Source organism: Anomaloglossus baeobatrachus, chromosome 2 (assembly GCF_048569485.1).
Source record: "Anomaloglossus baeobatrachus isolate aAnoBae1 chromosome 2, aAnoBae1.hap1, whole genome shotgun sequence".
NCBI lineage: Eukaryota > Metazoa > Chordata > Amphibia > Anura > Aromobatidae > Anomaloglossus > Anomaloglossus baeobatrachus.
The window spans coordinates 280,395,526-280,419,611 of record NC_134354.1 but is presented as its reverse complement, the minus strand read 5'-3'; the positions used below and the strand labels follow the sequence as shown (position 1 = coordinate 280,419,611).

Below are 24,086 nucleotides of genomic sequence, written 5' to 3'. Positions count from 1 at the left end.
GGCGAGCGGCCAATCCGTGCGGGGGGAGGAGCCGAGGCGAGCGGCCAATCCGTGCGGGGGGAGGAGCCGAGGCGAGCGGCCAATCCGTGCGGGGGGAGGAGCCGAGGCGAGCGGCCAATCCGTGCGGGGGGCGGGGGCTATGGCGGGCCATGGCCAATCAGCTTTGTGTCACCGTAAGGACACAATTTTGGAGCAAGACAGACAGACAGAATAAGGCAATTATATATATAGATGGTGGCCCGATTCTAATGCATCGGGTATTCTAGAATTTATTGTGTAGTTAATGTATGATTTTTGATATAGATATAGATATATAGATGTTGTTGTGTGTAGATGCCGAGTGTTTGTGTAGGGCGCTGTAAATGTTCTGGGTGGGGGGTGTGAGAGTGGTGTGTGTGTGTTGTGTTGTTTGTGGAGCGCTGTGTGTGTGTGTGTGTGTGTGTGTGTGTGTGTTTTGGGGGGGGAGGTGTGCACCTCCCATCGTGCTCCATCCCCCCATGCTGCGCACCTCCCATCGTGCTCCATCTCCCATGCTGCGACCACGACCGCTCTGTGAGCTCCCCGCAGCGACTGAAGTGAGTAGCACTATCAGCGATGACGTCACTCAGGTTACCCGCCACAGATCTCAGGTGGAGGACTTCTGCTGTGGCCGCGGGTAACCTCAGTGACTGCACCACTGATCGCGAGGCTCACTGCGGTCACGCAGGGAATTTGCGGTCACCGGTGAGACCTTCACCGGTGACCGAAAATCAGGGGCCATGCCACACAGAGACGCAGGATGACAATGAAGTCGGGTGACGTTCATCCGACTTCATTCTGATCACGCGGCTCTGTCTGTGTCTGCTGTCAGCGGCCATGTAGTAGAGCTGAATGGCAGATGACATAGTAAAAACGGATCCCATACGCATCAAACACACATTGCACATGCACTGCAATCATGAGAAAAATCCCAGGATCGCATTGCAGTTGCATTGCACACTGATCATAAAGTGAACTGAAATCGTCCGACTTTTTATCATTCAACTTGGCCCGATTTTACACACAAGTGTTTCCAGCCTAATATTAATTTAATGGCAGCCCACAGCTGCCATAAAACCCTGATTAGTAATGGGAGGCGCCTGAGATCTCCCATTACTAATCTGTAAGTGAAACTAAAACGCAAACGCCAAAAAAATCCTTTGCTATAAAAGACAAAAGCACCCTCTTTCACCACTTTATTTACACCAAAACACCCCTGCAGGTCTGATGTAATCCCCTTGAGGTCCCACAATGCTTCCAGCACTACATCTGAATTCACACCAAGTGGCCATAGAACATGACCGCCCGCTGTGAGGTTGAGGCAGCGACTGAAGTGAGGCGTGCGATCAATGATGACGTTGCTCAGGTGATTTGCAGTCACAGATGGAGGACCATGTGAACCTTCAGCTGTGGCAGCAACTAACCTGAGTGACCTCACCGCCGATCGTGGCTCAGTTTCGACTGCCCGCTGTAAGGTTCAGGCAATGTTCTATGGCACTCGCTGTGAGCTTCAGATGTAGCAGAGCTGAATCATTGTGGGACCTCGTGTGGTCAGACCTGGAGGGGTGTTTTGGAGGTTAATAAAGTTGTGAAAGGGCATGGGTTTTTGTTTTTTTGTTTTTATTTACTTTGACTTACAGATTGATGGGGTGCGGGGATGGTCTCATAGACTCATCCCATGCTTTTAGCTGTGATCACATGTTGGTTCTGTTGGCTATATGCTTACTATGTACAGTTTCAGCTGATATGTAGGGTATACTCAAGCCGTTCTTTGCTCTTCTTGCTGGAAGTCTTAGTACATACCGGTAGTGCACGAGACTCCTCTTGATTGATTGGTACTGTGTGATTTAGCACTCTCTACAAAAGAGGAAGCAGTGAGTGCTAGCAGATTATCTATGGAATGAACTTATATGAGCGATTGAAAGAAAATCCATTTATCCTAAGATTGTCTTCAATGTTTTCTACAGGAAATGCATACAGTTGTCTAGAAGCAGCCATTGGAAGAGCCCTTCTTCGTCAGCACATGGATGCATCAGGAGAAGATCATGCATTGAACAGACTAAGGGTCATAATTGAGCCTGGTGCGTTTCTAAAAGCATTTATTGTACTCGTATCATTACAAAGTCTACAATTAATTGACCTATTGAAGAAAATATTTTTCATAGAATGCAGTTAAGATTAATATTGCATTGGTTTCAAGATGTATGATTATATGATGCATATAGCAGAAGAGAAAGGAATTAGGAAAGGACATAATTGCAGAGCAAAGAGAGAGGGTACATTGTATGGACCTCGCAGATACATTTATCCTGAAGAATAATATTATGAAAACCTCTGATGGGACAAATTAATAATATTTATTCTCATTGCAATAGTACCTGTCAAGAGTGGGATACCCAGGGTAGGCAACAAATGAACAGTAAATTCTTGTCATGAAGGCTTCTAAAATGAACACTGCAAGGGTCTGGGAGACCTTGACATGGACCAGTTTTAATGGCCAAAGAACTGGGCCATAGCATCTCCAGAGTACAACATCTAAAAGAGTGTTCTTGAGATGCACGAGGTTACTCTTTTTAAACGCCGAACCTGTCCCTAGATCACCAGATTTTCTTTCTCCAAGACAAAGGTCATTGATTTGTGTGAAAACAAAGGCTATCCTGCCCGGTGAGATTCCACTTAAAAACTGGTACAGGAGACTTTACTGGAAAGACATTTAAATGGCATTGGTAAATGTTAGTATGGTGCTAGTCAGTGTATGCCGTGTGATGGGATTTGCAGTTTTCTCCTCGGAAATATTCTCATGAATGCCAAAAAGTAACATGTAAAAGCAAAGACTAGCCATGAAATGCTCCATTCTTTCTGTTGGAGATGGAGTACTGTACTGTACTCTGACTATGGGACTGCCAAAAAATGGCAATCCATGAATTTCCTCTTTAGGAGGTGGGGTGTGGCGGCCCGAGGCAAGCTCACACCTAGAGGGTGTGTCCAGGTCACAGCAGGGAGCAGCCACAGTGTAAGGCTGGCTTCACACTTGTGAGTGACTCGGCGAGTCTCGCATCGGCATCACCTGACATGGACGCGCTCTCCCCTGACTGGAGCTGGTCGGCTGCATGTATTTCTGTGCAGCTGAGGCGCTCCCGTCCGGAGAGTGTGCGGCCGTGCCGAGTGATGCCGATGCGAGACTCGCCGAGTCACTCGCAAGTTTGAAGATGGCCTTAGAGATCGGGTCGGAGGCTGACTACTATCTCTTATGCACAGAGTGTTGGATTTGAGGTAACTGTTACACACAGGAAATCAAAGAAGGCAGCCCACAGTGTTTGAGTAAAAGTTAAAATTAAATAACAATGAATTTTAATTTTGAATAAAAATAGATTCCATAATCACTATTAATACAAAAATTAAACGTGGCCCATTCCCTTTAAAGGGAACCAAACATCAGGATTTTGGTATATAAGGTAAAGCCAGTGCCAGTACTGGCACTATCAGGCACAGGCTGTACATACCATTAGTGGGCAGCTCGAATGTTTAAGCTGTGAAATCCAAGTTTATGAAGTTTGAAAATTCATCCACTTTTTGATTGACGTGTGCACTCCTCCAGATAATGTCCGGGCGGGTTATGCACATGATTCCCGCAACCCTAGCCCTCGACCCCCGCCCCCACCGCGGCCTGTTCCTCCCTCTTTGGCTGTATGAAAATTCCTCTCTTCAGTTACATGGAGTTGGCACCTGCACATAGCGCCATGTTTTTAAAGCCCGCATTACACAGTTTGGTGTCTGAGAGGGCAGCGCATGCGCTCTCGCTTCTTCAGCTCTTGTTGTGTCAGCGGGAGCGCGCGCAGTCACAACAGGACTGGAGAGCATCTGATCTTACCGACCGTAGCAAAGTAGCACCACAATAACCACTGGTAAAAATAAAGCCAAATTTCACAAGGTAATTACGATGTTTTCCCACTAGATGGTAGCAGTGTGCCACGCTATGCCTAGAAATAGTGAAAAACTTTTACATATTACAATTACACATGTGATCTCGTATGCAATCGCACACGCTCCCATCGTATGTGCTGCACGTTTAATTTGTTGCCCATGTCGCACAAATGATTAATTCCCGTCACGCGCACTTACCTTCTATACGACCTCGCTGTGGGCGGCGAACAACCACTTCCTGTAGTGGGAGGGACGTTCGGCGTCACACGGTAGCCAGCCAATAGAAGCGGAGGGGTGGAAATGAGCGGGACGTAAACATCCTGCCCACCTCCTTCCTTCCGCATTGCGGGCGGGACGCAGGTAAGATCTGTTCATCGTTCCCGGGGTGTCACACACTGCGATGTGTGCTGCCTCGGGAACATTGAACAACCGGACGTTCAATTTTTTACTAATTGAACGACGTGTATGCGATCAACGGTTTTTCGTTCAATCGCAATCGCACGTAGGTTTTACACACTACAATATCACTAACGATGCCGGATGTGCGTCACTTGCGACGTAACCCCGCCGATCCATACATCACAAATAAAGCTCAAATAACTAACACACTTATAAAAGCTGTAAGATGGTGGTATAAGCTCATATAAGTACAAAGGCGATTTTTAATATATAAATACACAAAGTCCAAGTGGATCCCACAAGTATAAGTATACCGACTAGAGTGTAATAAATAGCCCAAGGCAGCCAGGAACAGACCCTAACATGTGTTTCTCTATATAGCTTCTTCCAAGGGGGAGTTTAGTGTGTGGTGTTTGGTTTTTTTTGGGGAGGGGGGGGGGGGGGTAGAACAAGACCATCTCCGGTAACTTTGTTGATGATTCCATCTTGAAATGCTTGGTCAACAATTTACATTAGTTTTTTTTTCTGAAAAACAGGGGACCAAGAGAGCCTTTTATAGCAACCATGGTTTCTTAGTTGACGGAAAGCCTCTTTTTCATATAGTGAACAGGGCCACACTACCACATTACCCCCTGTTATCCGTCAGCTTTATGGCCACATCTCTTAGCTTCTTTAACTCATGCATGGCATTTCACTGCGATTTGTTTAAGTTGTCATAGGTTATGCCACTCGGTATCTAACGAAACTCCTCAGTGACAAGTCTCAAAAAAGCTCAATATTTCAAAGCCGATTTTTTTTAATGGAGGAAATTTTTTTTTAGACATCACTATCAAGTTCTTGCCTCCATGTGAAGTGGTATCAGGTGTGTGTTTTTTTTTTTTTTTTGTTTTTTTTTAAATAAATTGTGATACGGGAGAAAAGGTGACAGTAATTCAGTAATTCAATTTGCGCTTCCTCTAAAACGTGTAGAAAGGCTAATCACCTGTAATTTGGATATTCCTGTTGCTAGTCCTACATTAAATTTGGGCTTTTTCTTAGGTTCATTTCTCAAATTACAATTTCACTTTTGCTTCCCTCTTATTGTGGAGAAGGATCAATTGCCACGAAAATTTTCTCCATAGAGGAAATGGATGATGCCGAGGATGACCGATGTAGAGGTTTTGTTATTTGACATCTGTAAACCGTGTGGTTTTGGAAGTCAAGGCATCCCTTTGAAAAAATTTTTTGCAGTGGAGTCTTTTATTTCTCTTTTCCACAATAGCAACTGTTTGTCAATATCAGTCTTAGGGTGTGTGCCCACGATCAGTATTTGCCGCATTTTGGATGTAGCATACGTCAGCTGTGGCCAAACCGTACAGTACAAGTTCAGTGAATGGATTTCTAGAAATTCCGTGCCCACTGTGCTTCTTTTTTCCGCAGCAAACAGTGACCTGTGGCACGTCTTTCCAGACCGCAGCATGTCAATTGTTTGCTGTGGAATCGCATGCATCCTCCGTAGGGAGAACACAAGAGAGATCGCAGCGCACTGAACCCTGATCGTGGGTACAAGTGTGTCGCCCGGGGACCAGGGGGGGGGGGGGGTACTCAGATCCGGGCCACGAGGTCACTTCTGTGGGTATCACGGTGGCGTGACCCGGTCTGTGATCCCAGGCTCCACAGTAAAAGGGGTTTTGTTAAGGGAGATTGTCCGTGACGCCACCCACGGTTGTGGTGATGGTGGACACCACCGCTGCTCTTTAGGGGGATCCCGGGAGCGGTGACAGGGAGCAGCTTGGTTGTTATTTCTCCCCTCCGTGGGTAGGGGGGGTTGGTTGTCCCGGTGATGAGGTAAGCAGGGAGCAGGGCGCAGTGCTGCGGGGCGGTGCCCAAGGGCACGGGCGTACTCACAAGTAGTTCACACAGAGTCACTGGTAACTAGGAATCGCCGGTGTCCGCAGCCTTCGGTACGGGGTGTTAGTGTCCCACACACGGTGCAGCAGCTCCTGTTGTTCTTTCCCTGCAGCCAGGTGCCTTTCTCTCCACTCTCTTCCTCTTTCTCCTCAGCCGGGAACGGGGAATACACTCCCCTGCAGTGATCCGGGTCACCCAGGTACCGGGGGGCCACTACCCTGCCCCGGCTACCTCTGGCCTCTTCCTCACTCACAGCCTGCCCCGGCCCTCTCGGAGCACGCTTCACTATCAGCCTGGGAGCTACAACTCCAGACTCCTCTTCTGTCCGTCTCTCCATACACTCTGCTCCAGCCCCTCCCCTCTGCTTTTCTCTTACCCTGGGGGGATGTGGTTTGTCCTGCTGCACCGGTGTGAGATCAGATTACCAAGGAGGATTAACTCTTTCTGTGACAACCTGGCTTTGCCAGGGCGTCACACAAGCAGCTACGTTCTCCTGTAGAGGAGACGCGTGCCCCCCCCCAACCCCTTGTCAGGACTCGCTGCGTTCTGAACGCAGCGAGTCCTGAGCGTGGGCACAAACCCTTGGACTTCCATGTTTGTTGGCATTCATTCTTCCATTAATTTACTGCGAATAGATTCAATTACTACTTCCAGACTTTTTTTATTCAGACTTAATAGGTCCATAAAGGATCTAGAACATATATTGCACTCCTTCTCCCAGTTTTTACGAAATGGTTCATCCTCCATGGGGAAGGAGAGAAAAATCTTAACCCAAAGCCCATGAGGAATAAGCTTAACTGAGAGAACTCTCCAAGGGATGCCTTGTTCCACCGTAAGCACATACGTTTTTCAAGATCTTTCATATCATTCTTCAAATCAGTGCTTTGCCTAATTTCATTCACCATACGCTGTGATGTCTCGTCAGCATGTGAGAGCCATGTGGTATCCACCTGCTCATGTTAACCCCTCAGATTGTGTTCTCAAACTCTGACCGTGCTGTCAAATGCACTCTCATTTGGATCACACTGTTCCCCGCCACTATCCGCAGCCCTGTGATGCGATCATAGGCCACCAATGTGTTGTCATGACTGCGCGGAGTCACCTGATGACCCCTGTTATTACTCACTTCCTGTGCATTTCGGCAGAGTGCCGGCAGGCTCATTGAAGGAAGTTAAAGGGAATCTATCAGCACAGTATTACTAGTCATATGAAGTACAGGTGCTCGGTGTATCCTGGCTTGGCCAAACATTGTACTACACATTCCCACCTGCTTCTTTATCAATCCCTTTCGTCTTCTTTGTCTGGCTTGATATAGCCAGAGAAAGGCTAGGTTCACACACTGCGTTTTTTTGACGCTGTTTTTTGCGGCAAAAACTGCACAAAAACGCACCCGCGTCAAAAAAAGCGGCAAAAAACGCACGCGTTTTGCCGCGATTTGGTGCGTTTTTTGCTGCGTTTTTGCTCACTGCGTCTTTATGCGTTTTTTATCAGTGAACAAAAAAAAGGTCTGATGTCATTTCCTTCTTCAATGTGTTCTTCATTCTCCACTAGTGTATGCAGAAGAGCAGACAGCTGCAGAACTACAAGGCTCAGCATCCTCCTTCCAGGACTGTATGCAGGATTTCTTTGCCCCCACCAAACAAAAAAAAATGACGTTGGCTTCGCCATATTTTTGTATGCTAGCCGGGTACAGCAGGCAGGTACGGGCTGCCCCCAACCCCCAGCTGCCTATTTGTACCCGGCTGGGAACCAAAAATATAGGGAAGCCCTTTTTTTTTTTTATTTTTTTTTTTTTTTTTTTTTTTTTTTTAAATTTCATGAATTTCATGAAATAATTAAAAAAAAAAAAAATGACGTGAGCTTCGCCCAATTTTTGAGTCCAGCCGGGTACAACTAGGCAGCTGGGGATTGGAATCCACAGTGCAGGGTGCCCATGCTTTCTGGGCACCCCCGCTGTGAATTGCAGTCCCGCAGCCACCCCAGAAAATGGCGCTTTCATAGAAGCGCCATCTTCTGGCGCTGTATCCAACTCTTCCAGCTGCCCTGATGCCGGGTAATAATGGGGTTAGGGCTAGCTGTATAGCTGGCCCAAAGCCCGAAATTCATGGTGTCACGCCAATATTAGACATGGCCACCATGAATTTCTAGTAAAGATAAAAAAAAAACACAACACACAGAAAAATATTTTTATTAGAAATAAAACACAACACAATTAGTGACTCCATCCTTATTGAAATAAAGAACCCCCCCCCTCCGCAGTAATCCTGGGTCAGGGTCCCGCGCCGTCTAATCCGGATCCAATATCATCTGATGGGTTTGCTGGAAGTCAAAGCGATCAGATGATGTGTCAGGATCAAGGACGTGAATCACATCACACAGCAGCTGATTGTATAAAAGCCGTTTATACAATGAGCTGATGCATCGGTGCAAAAAAAAAAAAAAAAATAATACTTATGTGCTGATTACCGGCAGCTCCTGCAGCGGGGTCTGATCCCGTCCGATCGCTGCAGCAGCTGCCGGTAATCAGGGATGAAGTCTCCTGACGCATCCGCTGATACCCGCCGGGCGCCCACGTCACCGCGATACTTACGATCACCTGATGCGTCAGGTGACTGCATCAGGTGATCCATCGCCAGGTCCTGCATCCATCGGAGGTTTCCCGGCCGTCTGCACACAGCCGGAGCGGCGATACCGTGAGAGGAGATGGGAGCGGGATGGCACCGGGACCCTGCAGACAGGTGAGTATAACTTTTTTTTTTTTTTTTCTACTGTTCACTTTTGTTTTCGCAGCCGCTTCCACCTCCTGCCTGTACATGGCGCCGCACGGCAGCATACATGCACAGGACGGGAGGTGGAAGCGGCGGTGACTGTACCGGGAGGATTCACGCTTCTGTATATACTGACAGAAGGAATCCTCTTCCTGTACACGTCACTTTACTACCCACCTCCTGCGTTTATAGCTGTGTTTTTGGTCTTAGAAACGCACCAAAACGCAGCTATTTGTGTTTCTCATTGCGTCTTTCAACATCCCATTGAACTCAATGGATGAAAAGCGCAGTGAAAAACGCGGGAATAATTGACATGCTGCGTTTTTGTGGCACCGCAAAAACGCAGCTGAAAAAAAACGCTGTGTGCAGACAGCAAAAATGAGAACTCATAGACTTTGCTGGGGAAGCAAAGTCATGCAGTTTTCTGAGCAAAAACGCACCCGAAAACTGCGCAAAAACGCCGCGAAAAACGCACTGTGTGAACTTACCCAAAGGCTGATGTAGATGGGGGGGGGGGGGGGGAGCAGGTGTGAATGTACACTTAAATGCTTGGCTGTTGTGAATGTTTTACAGTTTGGGGCTCCCTCTTGTGGTCAGTGCTGGCGGTGCAGTTGATGTGTGGAGTGAAAGCTACACACCTGTGGAGGACTGGCAATCAGGGTCAGGTTGGGCTATTTTAACGGAGTAGTTTTCTCTTGTTACTTGCCAGTGGTCAATGGCTCCTGTGTTTTTAAGGACATTCTTTAACCAGCTCTGCTCCCTACCAGAACTCCTCTCAGATAAGTGTTCTTTGTACCTCTGCTGTTTGGTTTCCACTTGGTGTTTTTTCTGCTTTAAGACTAAGGCTTGATTCCTATTCATGCATCGCAGTTGGAGAAGGAGAACAAAGATTGCCGAAAGGGGAGGCGCTCGCACCGGGCCCTTATCCACCGTAGAGCGACCGTTAGGTAAGTATTATAAAGTGTTTTTATGTTGTCACAGAGGCCTGGGCTCTAATATACAGCATTCTAACATGCTGTGTATATAAGAGCCCGGTGGTGGCGGCCGCAGCTTATACGCCAATAAAGTGGTGACCGGTTCCCTTTAAAACCTATCCACCTCTCTGTGAGACTGAGCATGCCATATTCTCTGATATACGGGTCAGACTTTGTATTTGAGGGTCTGTAGACCACGGACCACACAGTGAAAACCTACTGTGTACTTCAGAATGCCAGCTGAGCTTCATCTATTTTTAACTGATGCATTGAAGAGGTAATAAATAAAGTTGCTTGATTCAGTTTAAAACAAAACAAACCAAACCTGAATTGACTAGACATCTGAGGAAAGAATCAGTCTTTTTCTGTGTAATGGTAACAGGCTTATGGATGTTTGAATTAGCTTTTTTTATTCTCGAGTAGAATAGAAAAAAAATTAAAGGACTGCAGCTCTGTGGCCAATATACTGTACATACACCATGTTCAGCACACTATATAAATAAAAAAAAAAAAATAAACAAGGTTTTTACTTTTTTTATAAAAAACAGTGTAGAATGTCATCAGGATACAACAAGATATAAGTAATGAATGGCCCCCTACATGTTTTAGTTTACCTCCCAAAGTGCCAACCTACGCTCACAGAGAGAGGACCAGCTTAGCATTAATTAAAGGGAATCTGTCACCACTTTTTTGGCGTATAAGCTGCGGCCACCACCACCGGGCTCTTATATACAGCATTCTAACATGCTGTATATAAGAGCCCAGGCCGCTGTGACAACCTAAAAAACACTTTATAACACTTGCCTAACGGTTGCTGTGCGGTGGATGAGGGCTTAATGGGTGTCTCTGTTGTCCGGTGCGGGCACACGTGGGTTCTACATGTGCTATCGGTGATCTGTGATAGCACATGAAGGTAAACTCATCTGTCCACGCTCTTGCTGTCCGTGGTGCTGAAGTCTCCCAGGTGCTGTGTCCAGCCGCAGTATCGCTTACCGCTGAAGCTACTTCCGGATCGGCTGTGCAGTGCATAAAGCATATGCATAAGAATAATTGGCCAGCATGGAAGCAGCAGAGAGGAGCAGGTGGAGATAGCGTCGCTGGACTATGAAAATAAGAAGCTTTTTATACTCCATGTACAGTACGTCTTTCTGGTACCATATTTCACGGATCACACCATAGAAATCGGTGATGCAAGAAAAAAAACGGACATGTCTGCGTCCAGAACATATGGGATATGCATGTACGCCACACAGAGACATGGTCAGTGAGAAATCGCTTATGTGTGCGCAAACCCATTGATTATAATGGGTCTGCGTATGTCTGTGATTCTGATACGTATAAAAACTGTCACATACGTACCAGAATTGCTGACGTGTGAAAGAGGCCTTACACTGAAGATCATTCTTTATGATATTAGTTCCACTTGCAGCAGGACAAAGAATAAGCGTAAACATTCAGCCACTTATCCATGGTGTCATACCATCAGGAAGGTATCTGCCCCTGTATTTCTTAGCATTGAGGACCACATTAATCTTGACCAAAACCCAACACCTTTTTTTCTGAAATCAAGGAATGTAAGCATTATGTATCTCGTGTCTACGGTCCTCAACAATATCCATTTCTTGCTTTCCTCAATGCTGATATATACAGGCAAAAGGCAAATATTTGTCAGACATGCAGTACCTTCAGGAAGGTGACTAATTGTGTCCAAATTTATTCTGTAGCAGGACAACAGCCCTAAAAACACAATGTAAGTAACAGGCGAAACTAGAGTTGGGCAAGGGTGCAATACGCAGACTGTTTTCATTGCGCGCTTTGGCTTTCACCACACCATTAGATCAGTGGGAATTTTATATCCAGATGTTGCTGAAGAACTGATTTCTACATTTGCTATTCAGTCTGGTTGTGAGATGCGGTACCACCCTTACAAGATCTTGACACTAGCTAAGGCCTCTTTCACACTTTAGTATTTTGCATCAGTGTTTCATCAGTGTTTCAATGCCAAAACCAGGAGTGGAACATACGGAGAAGATCTATAACTGAAAGACTGAGACCTGTTCTGTGTTTTGGAGACGCTCCTGCTTTTGGCATCCAAATACTGATGACACACTGATGCAAAATACTGACGTGTGCAAGAGGCCTAAGTCTGTTTACCACTGTGGTGTCTACAATGTGATTATTTGACTCTGGCACTGGCCTGTGCTGTCTCCACCTGCTGCAGCTAATCGACTGCAACTGTTTGCACATTTTATTCACCTTTTTATTTAATCCACTGTAATTCTCTTTAGTGTTAAAAAAAAAACCAAAAACACAAAAACATGGCGTTCTGGACGTGATGATCAAAGAGCCCTGATCTTCACATCGAGTCTTTCTGGGATTAGAAGAGACAAAAAGATTTACGCAAGCGACATCCAAAGAAGATCTGTGACTGCTTCTCCAATCTCCCAGCTCAGTTCCTTTAAAATGTGTTCAAATGTACCTAGAATTGAGGCTTTTTTTTTTTTCTTTTAAACTTGTTTTATTGAAAGTTAAGTATGGCATTACATCAAAGAAGAAATCAACAGTTTGTACAGTCAGGATATGGAAAATATTGATTAATATCTAGAGTGATAAAACATCCATAATTAAATCCACTTTCTGCTCTTTTAGGTTGGCATTGAAACAATAAATACTTCAGATGTGTCTGTTCACAAGTTATATCTAACATGGGGTAAAGAACTCCTATTGACAAGGAGTATGCAAACTAAGTGTCGGGGACCACATCACACTGCAGATACATAGCTTTATAATCCATAGAATTCCCCTTCCATATCACCAATATGATAACAAAATTATTACGGCGACAACAGTGTTTGTAGATTATTAGCCAGGGAACCGGGTGAGCTCCAAGTCAAGGGCGAACCCAACCATCTGCCCCAGATATTGTCAAATTTATTTAAGGAACCTCTTGACTTGAATACAAATTGTTCTAGCGGTATTCTAGCATTTACCAGTGCAATCCAAGAGGCCCTAGATGGGGGATGTATACTCATCCAATTTAGTAGAATACCCTTCCGGGCCAAAAACAGGACCTTTTTTTTAATAATAGGTTCTCATCTTGGGACCAAGAGTGTACATCTACCACACCAAATAAGCACAAAATCGGGCTCATAGGGACCGGATTTTCAAGTATGGAACAAAGAGCTGCTATAACCTCACCCCAATAAGAGTGAATGATCCGGCATTCCCATATCATGTGCCAGAAATCTGCACCATCTCTCCCGCACCTCGGATAACCCTCCCCCGCTGAGTTGTTCATCTTTTTTAGTCTCTGGGGGGTGATTATAACTCTGGTGTATTATGTATAATTGGATCAGTCTGTTATTAATTGCAGGAGAGACCAAAGTATGGGATTCGACGATGTCGTCCCAAACTACATCATCTATTTCAGGAATCCTGGCTCTCCACCTATCCCGGACAGAAAGAGGGTTATTTATGGCTTTGGCCCGAATGAGAGAAGAGTATAGTTTGGAGATAAGACCACTAAGGCCTTGTGATCTAATAATTCCGATGATTGGGAAGGAAGAGAATCTAACCCCACGACCAGAGAACTGAGCCCAAAAGGCGTGCCTGATCTGGAGGTACTGAAACCCATGGGATTCTGGCAATTTGAATTCCGCTCGTAGTTGCGCAAAAGGGCGGAGTTCACCATCATGGACAATTGAGCTTAGGGAAACTATTCCGCGATTCCTCCATTCACCAAATCTCGGCAGCCCACAAAAATGCGGAAGGTCCAGGTTACCCCATAAGGGGGTCTCAATTGGTACATCATGGAATCCAATGATGGCTTTAGCCTCCTTCCAGACCCTGGCCCCCAGTTTGTGTATCGGGAGTATACGACCCTCAGGGGCTCTCTTGTAATCAGACAATAGGGGTCATAGGAGATCCACACCCATAAACTCTGCCAAAAATCCCACCGGAGAGGCAATCACACTAGGTAGCGTCCATTGACCCAGATATTTCAGTTGTCCAGCCAGGTAGTATAAATAAAGATCTGGAAGGGCCATACCCCCCAGGTCTTTGGGCCTCTGTAACTTGGCCAGTTGGACTTTTGATCTAGAGGCGCCCCAGACAAGGGTAATCATTAAGGAGTCCAGGGACCGAAAGAAGGAGCGGGGGATCTGCACAAATACATGCTGGGTAATGTAGAGGCACTTTGGTTGTACTATCATTTTGAGAAGGTTAATCCTTTCCGCCACTTAAAGCGGGAGCTGGCTCCACCTATTAAATTTCTTCCCGAGATGTGATAAAAGAGGGGCGATATTTCTTGCTATCATCTCCGAAGGGCTTTTTGTCAGTATAATCCCCAGGTATTTAAAGTGATCCACCACTGGAATCCTGCATATGTGGGTGTTCGCCATTTCCTCTCTGTCCCGGGACAAAAAGAGGAGGTATGACTTTGACCAATTTATTGCAAGGCCCGAAAACTCCCCGAATCGGTCAATAAGCTCCACAGCCCTAGGAATGGAGGAATCCGGACTAGAAGAGAACAATAACAAGTTGTCCGCATACAAAGACAGGCGTTCATCTCCCTTTCGGTGCTTCACTCCTTGGTAGATTGGGTCCGCCCGAATGCGCATCTCCAACGGCTCCATGGCCAGGGCAAACAGGAGAGGGGATAGGGGGCATCCCTGTCTGATTCCTCTCCCCAGAGGGAGAGTTTTCGACACCCCGCCACCCACCTGGATGTTAGCAGACGGTGCTTTATATATAATCTCAATCCATCTGATGAAATTGTTGCTGAAACTAAATGCCCGCAGCACCTCCAGCAGGTATGGCCATTCTATAGAGTCAAAGGCCTTGGCCGCATCCAATGAGATCAGAGCCCAATCCTCCTCTAACTTGGTTCCCATCTGTAAGATCACCTGCGCCCTCCTCAGATTATTCGAGGTACTCCTACCCGGAATGAATCCCGACTGGTCTTCGTGTATTATGGAGGAAATCCCCTTGTTAAGTCTAGTTGCTAATATTTTGGTAAGTATTTTATAGTCAGAGTTCAGCAAAGAGATCGGCCTGTACGAGCCACAATCCAATGGATCCTTGTCGGGTTTCAGTAGCAGAACGATGGTTGCCTCATATAGTCTGGCAACCGTCCCTTACGGAACGAAGCCTTAACCGTTTCCAGGAGGGCTGGAGCCAGACCCCCCTGATATTTGCTAAATACTTCAATTGGGAGTTCGTCAGGACCAGACGCCCTACCTTATTAAGTGCCCCCATCGCTTCCACCATCTCCTCCATAGTAATGGGCTCAACCAGAGCCGATCTCTGAGCCGAAGTCAATCTGAGAAATTCCAGACCTCGCAGGTAATCAGCAATTTCCTCTGCCGACACGGTCAGTCTGGACTCATATAGGTTCCTATAGAATTCCAGGCCAGGAATTAAAAGGTATCAACCACTGAGGACTTGCTATTGGACTGGTGTACCAAAAAACGCTAGTAGACTACTAGATTGGTTCCCTTGCTCGAAATACCTCTGGTTCCTGAAGAAGACATGCCTCTTGGCCTTGTCCTGTAAATATAAGAGAGATTTCCTCCCAGCTTGTAACCATTGGGCTCTGTTTTCCTCAGATGGGTCCTAAGTAAATCTATGTTCTAGTGTTCTATTTTGAGTGGCCAGTTCCTCTTCCTCTCTGGCCGCCTGTTTCTTAATATATGAGATGGAGGATTGACAGCATCCCCTCAAATACGCTTTTAAGTGCGTCCCAATAGGCCGAGTGATTTTTCCTCTATGCAGTTCATCTCTGTATATACCATAATTTGGTCAGGGATCCTATCATTAGTTCCGAAAAGTGAAAGCCACCAAGGGTTGATTTTCCGTGACACTCTGTGTGATTTACATCCCTCCCATTTAATGCCGACAAATACCGGGGAGTGGTCTGATACTGATCTGGGCAAGTGGCATACCATTTGTATATGAGCACAGACTCTCTCATTCCCACAGATGTAGTCAATCCTGGATAAAGAGTTTTTCCCGGGAGTATAACGTGTACTCTCTCAGTGCTGGATGATAGAACCGCCACATATCATGCCATCCCACCTCCTGTAGGAATGCGCTCAGTCTGGTTTTTATCGTATGAGAGATCAACATCTGTCGGGCGCTGAATCTATCCAGTCCTGGATTATTGATCAAGTTAAAGTCCCCCATGCAGAGCACTAGAGCTTGTGGGAATTGCGAGGCAAACTTAGCCGCCTCATACAGAATCGAAATTCCCATCGCAGGGGGGATGTATATGGCTAGAATCACTATCATTACCCCATCAATGTGAGCTTGTATAAAGACATATCTGCCATCATTATCCTTTATAAGCCTACCTGGGTCCCAGCGCAATGTTTTGTGAATTAGCACTGATACTCCCCTAGAATATGAGGAATGAACAGAATGGGATGACCATTGGACCCAAGGCTTTTGAAGCACTTTAGTGGTCTCTGGCAATAAGTGGGTCTCTTGTAAACATACGATCTGAGCTTTGGATCTTTTGATATGTGCAAATACTGCCGCCCTTTTCCTGGCTGCACCCAGTCCTCTAACATTCCATGTCATTAAGTTTAAGGCCATTGAAAGAGATCACCTGCTAGACTAAATGAAGTATGTCAAAAACTTAACCTGCAGTAGAACTTGGGTGAACGTACCCTTGAATGCAAACAACCGGCTGCACTTACACTGCTGCCAAGAACTGGTCCAATAGTGCGACCAGGAGAGATTTTCCCTAGCAATGACTAGGGTGAACCAACGTGGCTAGATAGTATATTTGGTACGGGGGTGTCCTCAAACAAGGACTTGAGCGGCTCCTGCAGTCCAACAGCTTAAATTTGTCAATTACCTTGCTATACAACCTATAACATGTGTAAATAAGAAGGAGTAGGGGGGTATGGAGATAGGGGTAAGAGGGGAGAGCAAGAGAGAAGGGGAGAGAGAGAGAGAAAAAAAAAAGGGGGGGGGGGGGTGAGGGCAGGAATAAGGGGGTTGAGCAGGAGGGGGGGGAGTGGGAGCATGGGGGAAACCAGAGAGATAGTTGCAAGTAGCCTTAGGTTATGAGATACTATAATGCGTGGTAGCCTAAAAAAACTTTCATAAAACTCTACAATAGCAATCAACATTATGAGCTTAGATGTGTCACAAAATAATGCGATCCCAAATGGAGACCTATACCAGACCTAGAAATACAGGATAACATAAGTCCGCTTGAAGGTGCTTTTGGTGACGCAGCAGCGGTCCGGTCCAAGACCCGTCAGACTTCACCTCAATCCGGGTCCCGCCAGCGTCGCAACTGCGACCAAAGTGGCGGTAATCCGGGACTCTGGAACACAGACTGAACTCAGCAATAATCGCAGGCCATGTCATATCCGAGAACGCAGCCCCGGCCCGCCTCCAGTTATCCAGACGCGGGGGGAGGTTAGGCAACTGGCTCATTGGAGGACCCATATTGGTCGCATCTTGGGGCCCTCAAGCGCCCGGAGGGTCGCAATTGCAACAGCGCATCTTCAGATAATCACCAGCATTATCAGCAATCTGGAGCCCGAAGAACGGGGAGCGGGTGCAACAGCGATCCCGAGCCCCTCTCCACCTAAAAAACAGGAGAAAAGGAGGAAAAATTATTTCTCGCCTTCAATAACGAGGGACGCAGGATTCCAACAGTGAGAGATCAAAAATCGGTCGCAACAACGATTGCAAACACCATGCCCCAAAAACTGGAGTCGCATTACCATCCTCGCTCCGGAAGAGAAAAGGAGAGGTGGGCCAAGACCACGATGCAGACCCAGCAACGATCGCCAGGGTGTCGCCCGAATCAGCAACGCATCAGCGTTTCCTTTTCAGCGAGCTGATGCAATCATCCGCTTCCGCAGGAGAAGTGAAGAACATGGAACGCTCTTGATAAACCACACGAAGATGAGCTGGGAAGATCATGGAGTAGGAAATCTGGTGTTCTCTAAGGCGTCTTTTCACTTGAATAAAGGATGCCCTCGTTTTCTGGAGAGACGCAGAGAAGTCAGGGAAGATCAATATGGAAGCGTTATTGTGTGAGATCGAGCCTTTGCGTCGCGCCGCACTTAGGATCGCATTTCTATCCCTGCTGCTCAATAGTCGGGCCAAGAGGGGTCTGGGCTGCGCTCCCGGAGGAGGAGGTCTGGCAGACTATCAAAGTGTACGATTACAGTGTATATGTGTGTGTGTGTGTATGTGTGTGTGTGTATATAATATTAAGCAATTCATCAAGCACCAATATCTCAGGGTCAGAAACTTGCAAGAGAAGGTGCAGTCATATGAAAAGGTTTGGGCACCCCAATTAATGTTAACCTTTTTTTCTTTATAACAATTTGGGTTTTTGCAACAGTTATTTCAGTTTCATTTATCTAATAACTGATGGACTCAGTACAATAAACCTCATTTCAAATCCAGAAATATTACTAACAGAAAATGTGCAATCCGCATTTAAACAAAATTTGACTGGTGCAAAAGTATGGGCACCCTTATCAATTTCTTGATTTGAACACTCCTAACTACTTTTTACTGACTAAGGCTATGTGCACACGTTGCATACTATCAGTGCAGAAATTTCTGCAGCGATGTAAAGAGCACACGTGCGCTTTAAATCGCTGCAGAAAGAGTCCGTAATGAAAAAAAAAAAAAAGCCGATTCCATGCGCTCTGCCAGCAGCTTTTCCCATAGACAGAGCGGGACCTGCAGGCAAAGCGCAGGAAAGAAGTGACATGTCACTTCTTAGAACGCGCGCTTCGGGCAGCAGCCGAAGCACTGCGCTCTGAAACGCCACGTGCGCACGGCTCCTGCACAATCTCCATAGATTGTGCAGGGGACGCAGGACGCATGCAGTTACGCTGCGCTGCAGATCGCAGCGTAACTGCATGTAATTACGCAACGTGCGCACATAGCCTTACTGAAGCACTAAATTGGTTTTGTAACCTCATTGAGCTTTGAACTTCATAGGCAGGTGTATGCAATCATGAGAAAAGGTATTTAAGGTGGCCACTTGCAAGTTGTTCTCCTATTTGAATCTCCTATGAAGAGTGGCATCATGGGCTCCTCAAAACAACTCTCAAATGATCTGAAAACAAAGATTATTCAACATAGTTGTTCAGGGGAAGGATACAAAAAGTTGTCTCAGAGATTTAAACTGTCAGTTTCCACTGTGAGGAACATAGTAAGGAAATGGAAGAACATAGGTACAGTTCTTGTTAAGCCCCGAAGTAGCAAGTCCAAGAAAAATATCAGAAAGGCAGAGAAGAAGAATGGTGAGAACAGTCAAGGACAATCCACAGACCACCTCCAAAGACCTGCAGCATCATCTTGCTGCAGATGGTGTCAATGTGCATCAGTCAACAATACAGCGCACGTTGCACAAGGAGAAGCTGTATGGGAGAATGATGCGAAAGCAGGCGTTTCTGCAAGCACGCCACAAACCGAGTCACCTGAGGTATGCAAAAGCACATTTGGACAAGCCAGTTACATTTTGGAAGAAGGTCCTGTGGACTGATGAAACAAAGATTGAGCTGCTTGGTCATACAAAAAGGCGTTCTGCATGGAGGCAAAAAAACTCGGCATTCCAAGAAAAGCACTTGCTACCCACAGTAAAATTTGGTGGAGGTTCCATCATGCTTTGGGGCTATGTGGCCAATGCCGGCATCGGGAATCTTGTTAAAGTTGAGGGTGGCATGGATTCCACTCAGTATCAGCAGATTCTTGACAATAATGTGCAAGAATCAGTGACGAAGTTGAAGTTACGCAGGGGATGGATATTTCAGCAAGACAATGATCCAAAACACCGCTCCAAATCTACTCAGGCATTCATGCAGAGGAGCAATTACAATGTTCTGGAATGGCCATCCCAGTCCCCAGACCTGAATATCATTGAAAATCTGTGGGATGATGTGAAGCGTGCTGTCCATGCTCGGCGACCATCAAACTTAACTGAACTGGAATTGTTTTGTAAACAGGAATGGTCAAATATACCTTCATCCAGGATCCAGGAACTCATTAAAAGCTACAGGAAGCGACTAGAGGCTGTTATTTTTGCAAAAGGAGGATCTACAAAATATTAATGTCACTTTTATGTTGAGGTGCCCATACTTTTGCACCTGTCAAATTTTGTTTAAATGCGGATTGCACATTTTCTGTTAGTACAATAAACCTCATTTCAATCCAGAAATATTACTCAGTCCATCAGTTATTAGATATACAGTAATGGCAAAAAGTTTTGAGAATGCTACAAATATTAATTTTTACAAAGTCTACTGCTTAAGTTTTTCTAATGGCAATTTGCATATACTCCAGAATGTCATAAAGAGGGATCAGCTTAACAGCAATTACTTGCAAAGTCAATATTGGCTAAGAAAATGAACTTTAACCCCCAAAACACATTTCAACATCATTGCATTCCTGCCTTAAAAGGAGCAGCTAACATTGTTTTAGTGATTGATCGCCAGCCCTGTCCTCATCAACACCCACACCTGTGGTAATGGAACAATCAGTCATGATTAAGTAAGAATGACACCACTGGACACTTTAAAAGGAGGCTGGTGCTTGGTATCATTGTTTCTCTTCAGTTAACCATTGTTATCTCTAAAGAAACACGTGCAGCCATCATTGCTCTGCACAAAAATGGCCTAACAGGGAAGAGTATCGCAGCTACAAAGATTGCACCTCAGTCAACAATCTATCGCATCATCAAGAAATTCAAGTAGAGAGCTTCCATTGTTGCCAAAAAGGCTCCAGGGCGCCCAAGAAGGACCAACAAACGCCAGGACCGTATCTTAAAACTGTTTCAGCTGCGGGATCGGACTACCAGCAGTGCCGCGCTAGCTCAGCAATGGCAGCAGGCTGGTGTGAGTGCTTCTGCACACACTGTGAGGCGGAGACTCTTTGAGCAAGGCCTGTTTTCAAGGAGGGCAGCAAAGAAGCCACTTCTCTCCAGAAAAAACATCAGGGACCGACTGATATTGTGCAAAAGGTACAGGGAGTGGACTGCTGAGGACTGGGGTAAAGTCATTTTCTCAGATGAATCCCCTTTTCGATTGTTTGGGACATCTGGAAAACAGCTTATTAGGAGAAGAAGAGGTGAGCGCTACCACCAGTCTTGTCTCATGTCAACTGTTAAGCATCCTGAAACGATTCATGTGTGGGGTTGCTTCTCAGCCAAGGGAATCGGCTCACTCACAGTCTTGCCTAAAAACACACAGCCATGAATAAAGAATGGTACCAGAATGTCCTCCAAGAGCAACTTCTCCCAACTGTCCAAGAGCAGTTTGGCGCCCAACAATGCCTTTTCCAGCATGATGGAGCACCTTGCCATAAAGCAAAGGTGATCACTAAATGGCTCATGGAACAAAACATAGAGATTTTGGGTCCATGGCCTGGAAACTCCCCAGATCTTAATCCCATTGAGAACTTGTGGGCAATCATCAAGAGACGGGTGGACAAACAAAAACCAACAAATTCTGGCAAAATGCAAGCATTGCTTATGCAAGAATGGACAGCTATCAGTCAGGATTTGGTCCAGAAGTTGATTGAGAGCATGCCAGGGAGAATTGCAGAGGTCCTGAAGAAGAAGGGTCAACACTGCAAATATTGACTTGCTGCATTAACTCATTCTAACTGTCAATATAACCTTTTTGTACTCATAATATGATTGCAATTATATTTCTGTATGTGATGTAAACATCAGACAAACACAATTAAAAACCAGAGGGCAACAGATCATGTGAAAATATAATTTTGGTGTCATTCTCAAAACTTTTGTCCATGACTGTATGAAACTGAAATAGCTGTTGCAAAAACCCAAATTGTTATAAAGAAAAAAGGTTAACATTAATAGGGGTGCCCAAACTTTTTCATATGACTGTATAATACCAGGCAAATTAATGTTTCTCCCACAATATTATATTGGGAATTCTACTCCCATAGATCAATATCAAAGCTATAGAACATTTAGAGTAACACATCCATTAAAAGCAGGGGTTTTTTTTATTGAAGATTAGTCTAGAAATAAATCAAATGTAAACAACATTACATAGGTCTCATTTATACAGAGGAAATATGAGCCATAAATCCCACTAGTGGGGGAAGGCAAACTCCAGGGGAAGAAAGCCTTTCTCAATCAAAGCGTGAATATGTGACTATATAAATCATTTACTGAGTGGGGTAGGGCAGCCAATAAATATATCAAGATACTAATAAAGTGAAGTAAATGACCATCCAATATCCCACTCAGCAAAATATGTGCAAAATCATTAATCAGCTTACCCATGGTAGATGAGGAAAGTCCCCCCCCCCCACCCCACCCTCATAGGTCCAGCAACCTAACGCAAGTTTCGCCTGGTGGCTTTCTCAAGGGACTGTGCACATAAATGTGTAATGATTTTGCATATATTTTGCTGAGCGGGATTTTTGATACCACCAAGTAGTGCAGCTGACTGTTATTTCTGATCCTGGTCTGGGAGAAAATCGCTCAAGACTCACTCTGCTATCTCATTAGTGAATATCTGTCGGGAGTGTGTATAGGCACGTGGGGGTAGTGCACACTTTATCATATGATGAAATTTACACAAATTGGATAAGCCTGTATTTGCTTTTTTTTTATTGCTTTTTCACATCAATTTGGAATCCAGCCCTTGTTAATAATCTTGGTCTTTGTTGACCATTGAAACATCCTTTTGTTATTATTAGGCTATTTGCTCACTGTTTGTACTTGCATAATTTTGCTACTGCCATACACTTCCAAGAAAATACTGGCGGTGTTTTTTCTGGAGTGTTTTCTTTGGCGTTTTTTTTTTTTTTGTTTTTTTTTTTGTCAGTGCCCTTTTTCTTTTTTTATATACAGTATATTACAAAAGTGAGTACACCCCTCACATTTTTGTAAATATTTTATTATATCTTTTTATGGAAGAACACTTACAATATTTTACTTTAATACAATGTGAAGTAGTCAGTGTACAGCTTGTATAACACTGTAAATTTGGTGCGCTCTCTAACTCAATATACCACCATTAATATCTAAACCGCTCTATGTACAAATTGTGCTCAATTAGCCATTTTCTCTCCCGTGTCATGTGACTCATTAGTGTTACACGGTCTCAGGTGGGAATGGGGCGCAGGAGTGGTAAATTTGGAGTTGTCAATCACACACACACTCTCGTATTGCTCACTGGAAGTTCAGCATGGCACCTCATGGCAAAGAATTATCTGCGGACCTGAAAAAAAACAAAACAATTGTTACTCTACATATAGATTGCCTGGGGTATAAGAACATTGCCAACACCCTAAAACAGCTGAAGTACGGTGGGCAAAACTATACAGTGGTTTAACACCAGAAGTCCCAGGAATTTCAAGCTCCATAGGGTTTCAATGGCAGAAATATTAAATGACCCCTCTCTGGGACTTCTAGTGTTAACAAGACTAGTTCCACTCAGAACAGGCCTCACCATGGTTGAACAAACAACTTGAGTGCACGTACTCAGTGTCATATCCAGAGTTTGCTAAACCTTGCTAAAGACAAGCAGACTAAAGGTGTACAGACAAGTTTGTGATGCTTACAGTAAAACGTGGTGGGAGTGTCATGTTTTGGGGCTGCATGAGTGCTGGTGACTGTGGGGAGTTATATTTCATTGAGGGAACCATGAATGCCAACATGAACTGTGACACACTGAAGCAGAGCCTGATCCCCCTCTCTTCAGAAACTGGGATGCAGGTCAGTATTCCAACATAATGACCCCCAAACACACTTCCAAGCAGAAGGCCTTGCTAAAGAAACCGAGGGTAAAGGTGCTGGACTAGCCGTGGTATCTCCAGACCTAAACCCTATTGAACATCTGTGGGGCATCCTCAAATGACAGGTGGATGACTGCAAGGTCTCTAACATCCACCAGCTCAGTGATGTCGTCATGGAGGATGGAAGAGGATTCCAGTGGCTCCCGTGAAGCTCTAGTGAACTCCATGCCCAAGAGTTACGGCAGTACTTGAAAATAATGGTGGCCACACAAAATATTGACAATTTGGCCATTTTCACTTAGGGGTGTACTCACTTTTGTCAGTGGTTTAGACATTAATGGATGTGTGTGCAGAT

The 24,086-nt window shown here is 45.3% G+C and overlaps 1 protein-coding gene across 1 annotated transcript in view; it reads left to right on the top strand.

Moving 5' to 3' along the window:
- The window catches only part of RNPEP (arginyl aminopeptidase), a 100,016-nt gene that overhangs the window by 47,091 nt on the left and 28,839 nt on the right, over positions 1–24,086 (top strand). Inside the window, exon 6 of the mRNA XM_075333799.1 lies at positions 1,986–2,099. Within this exon, the coding sequence (XP_075189914.1) occupies positions 1,986–2,099 (114 nt within the window). The remainder of the gene's footprint in view (positions 1–1,985; positions 2,100–24,086) is intronic.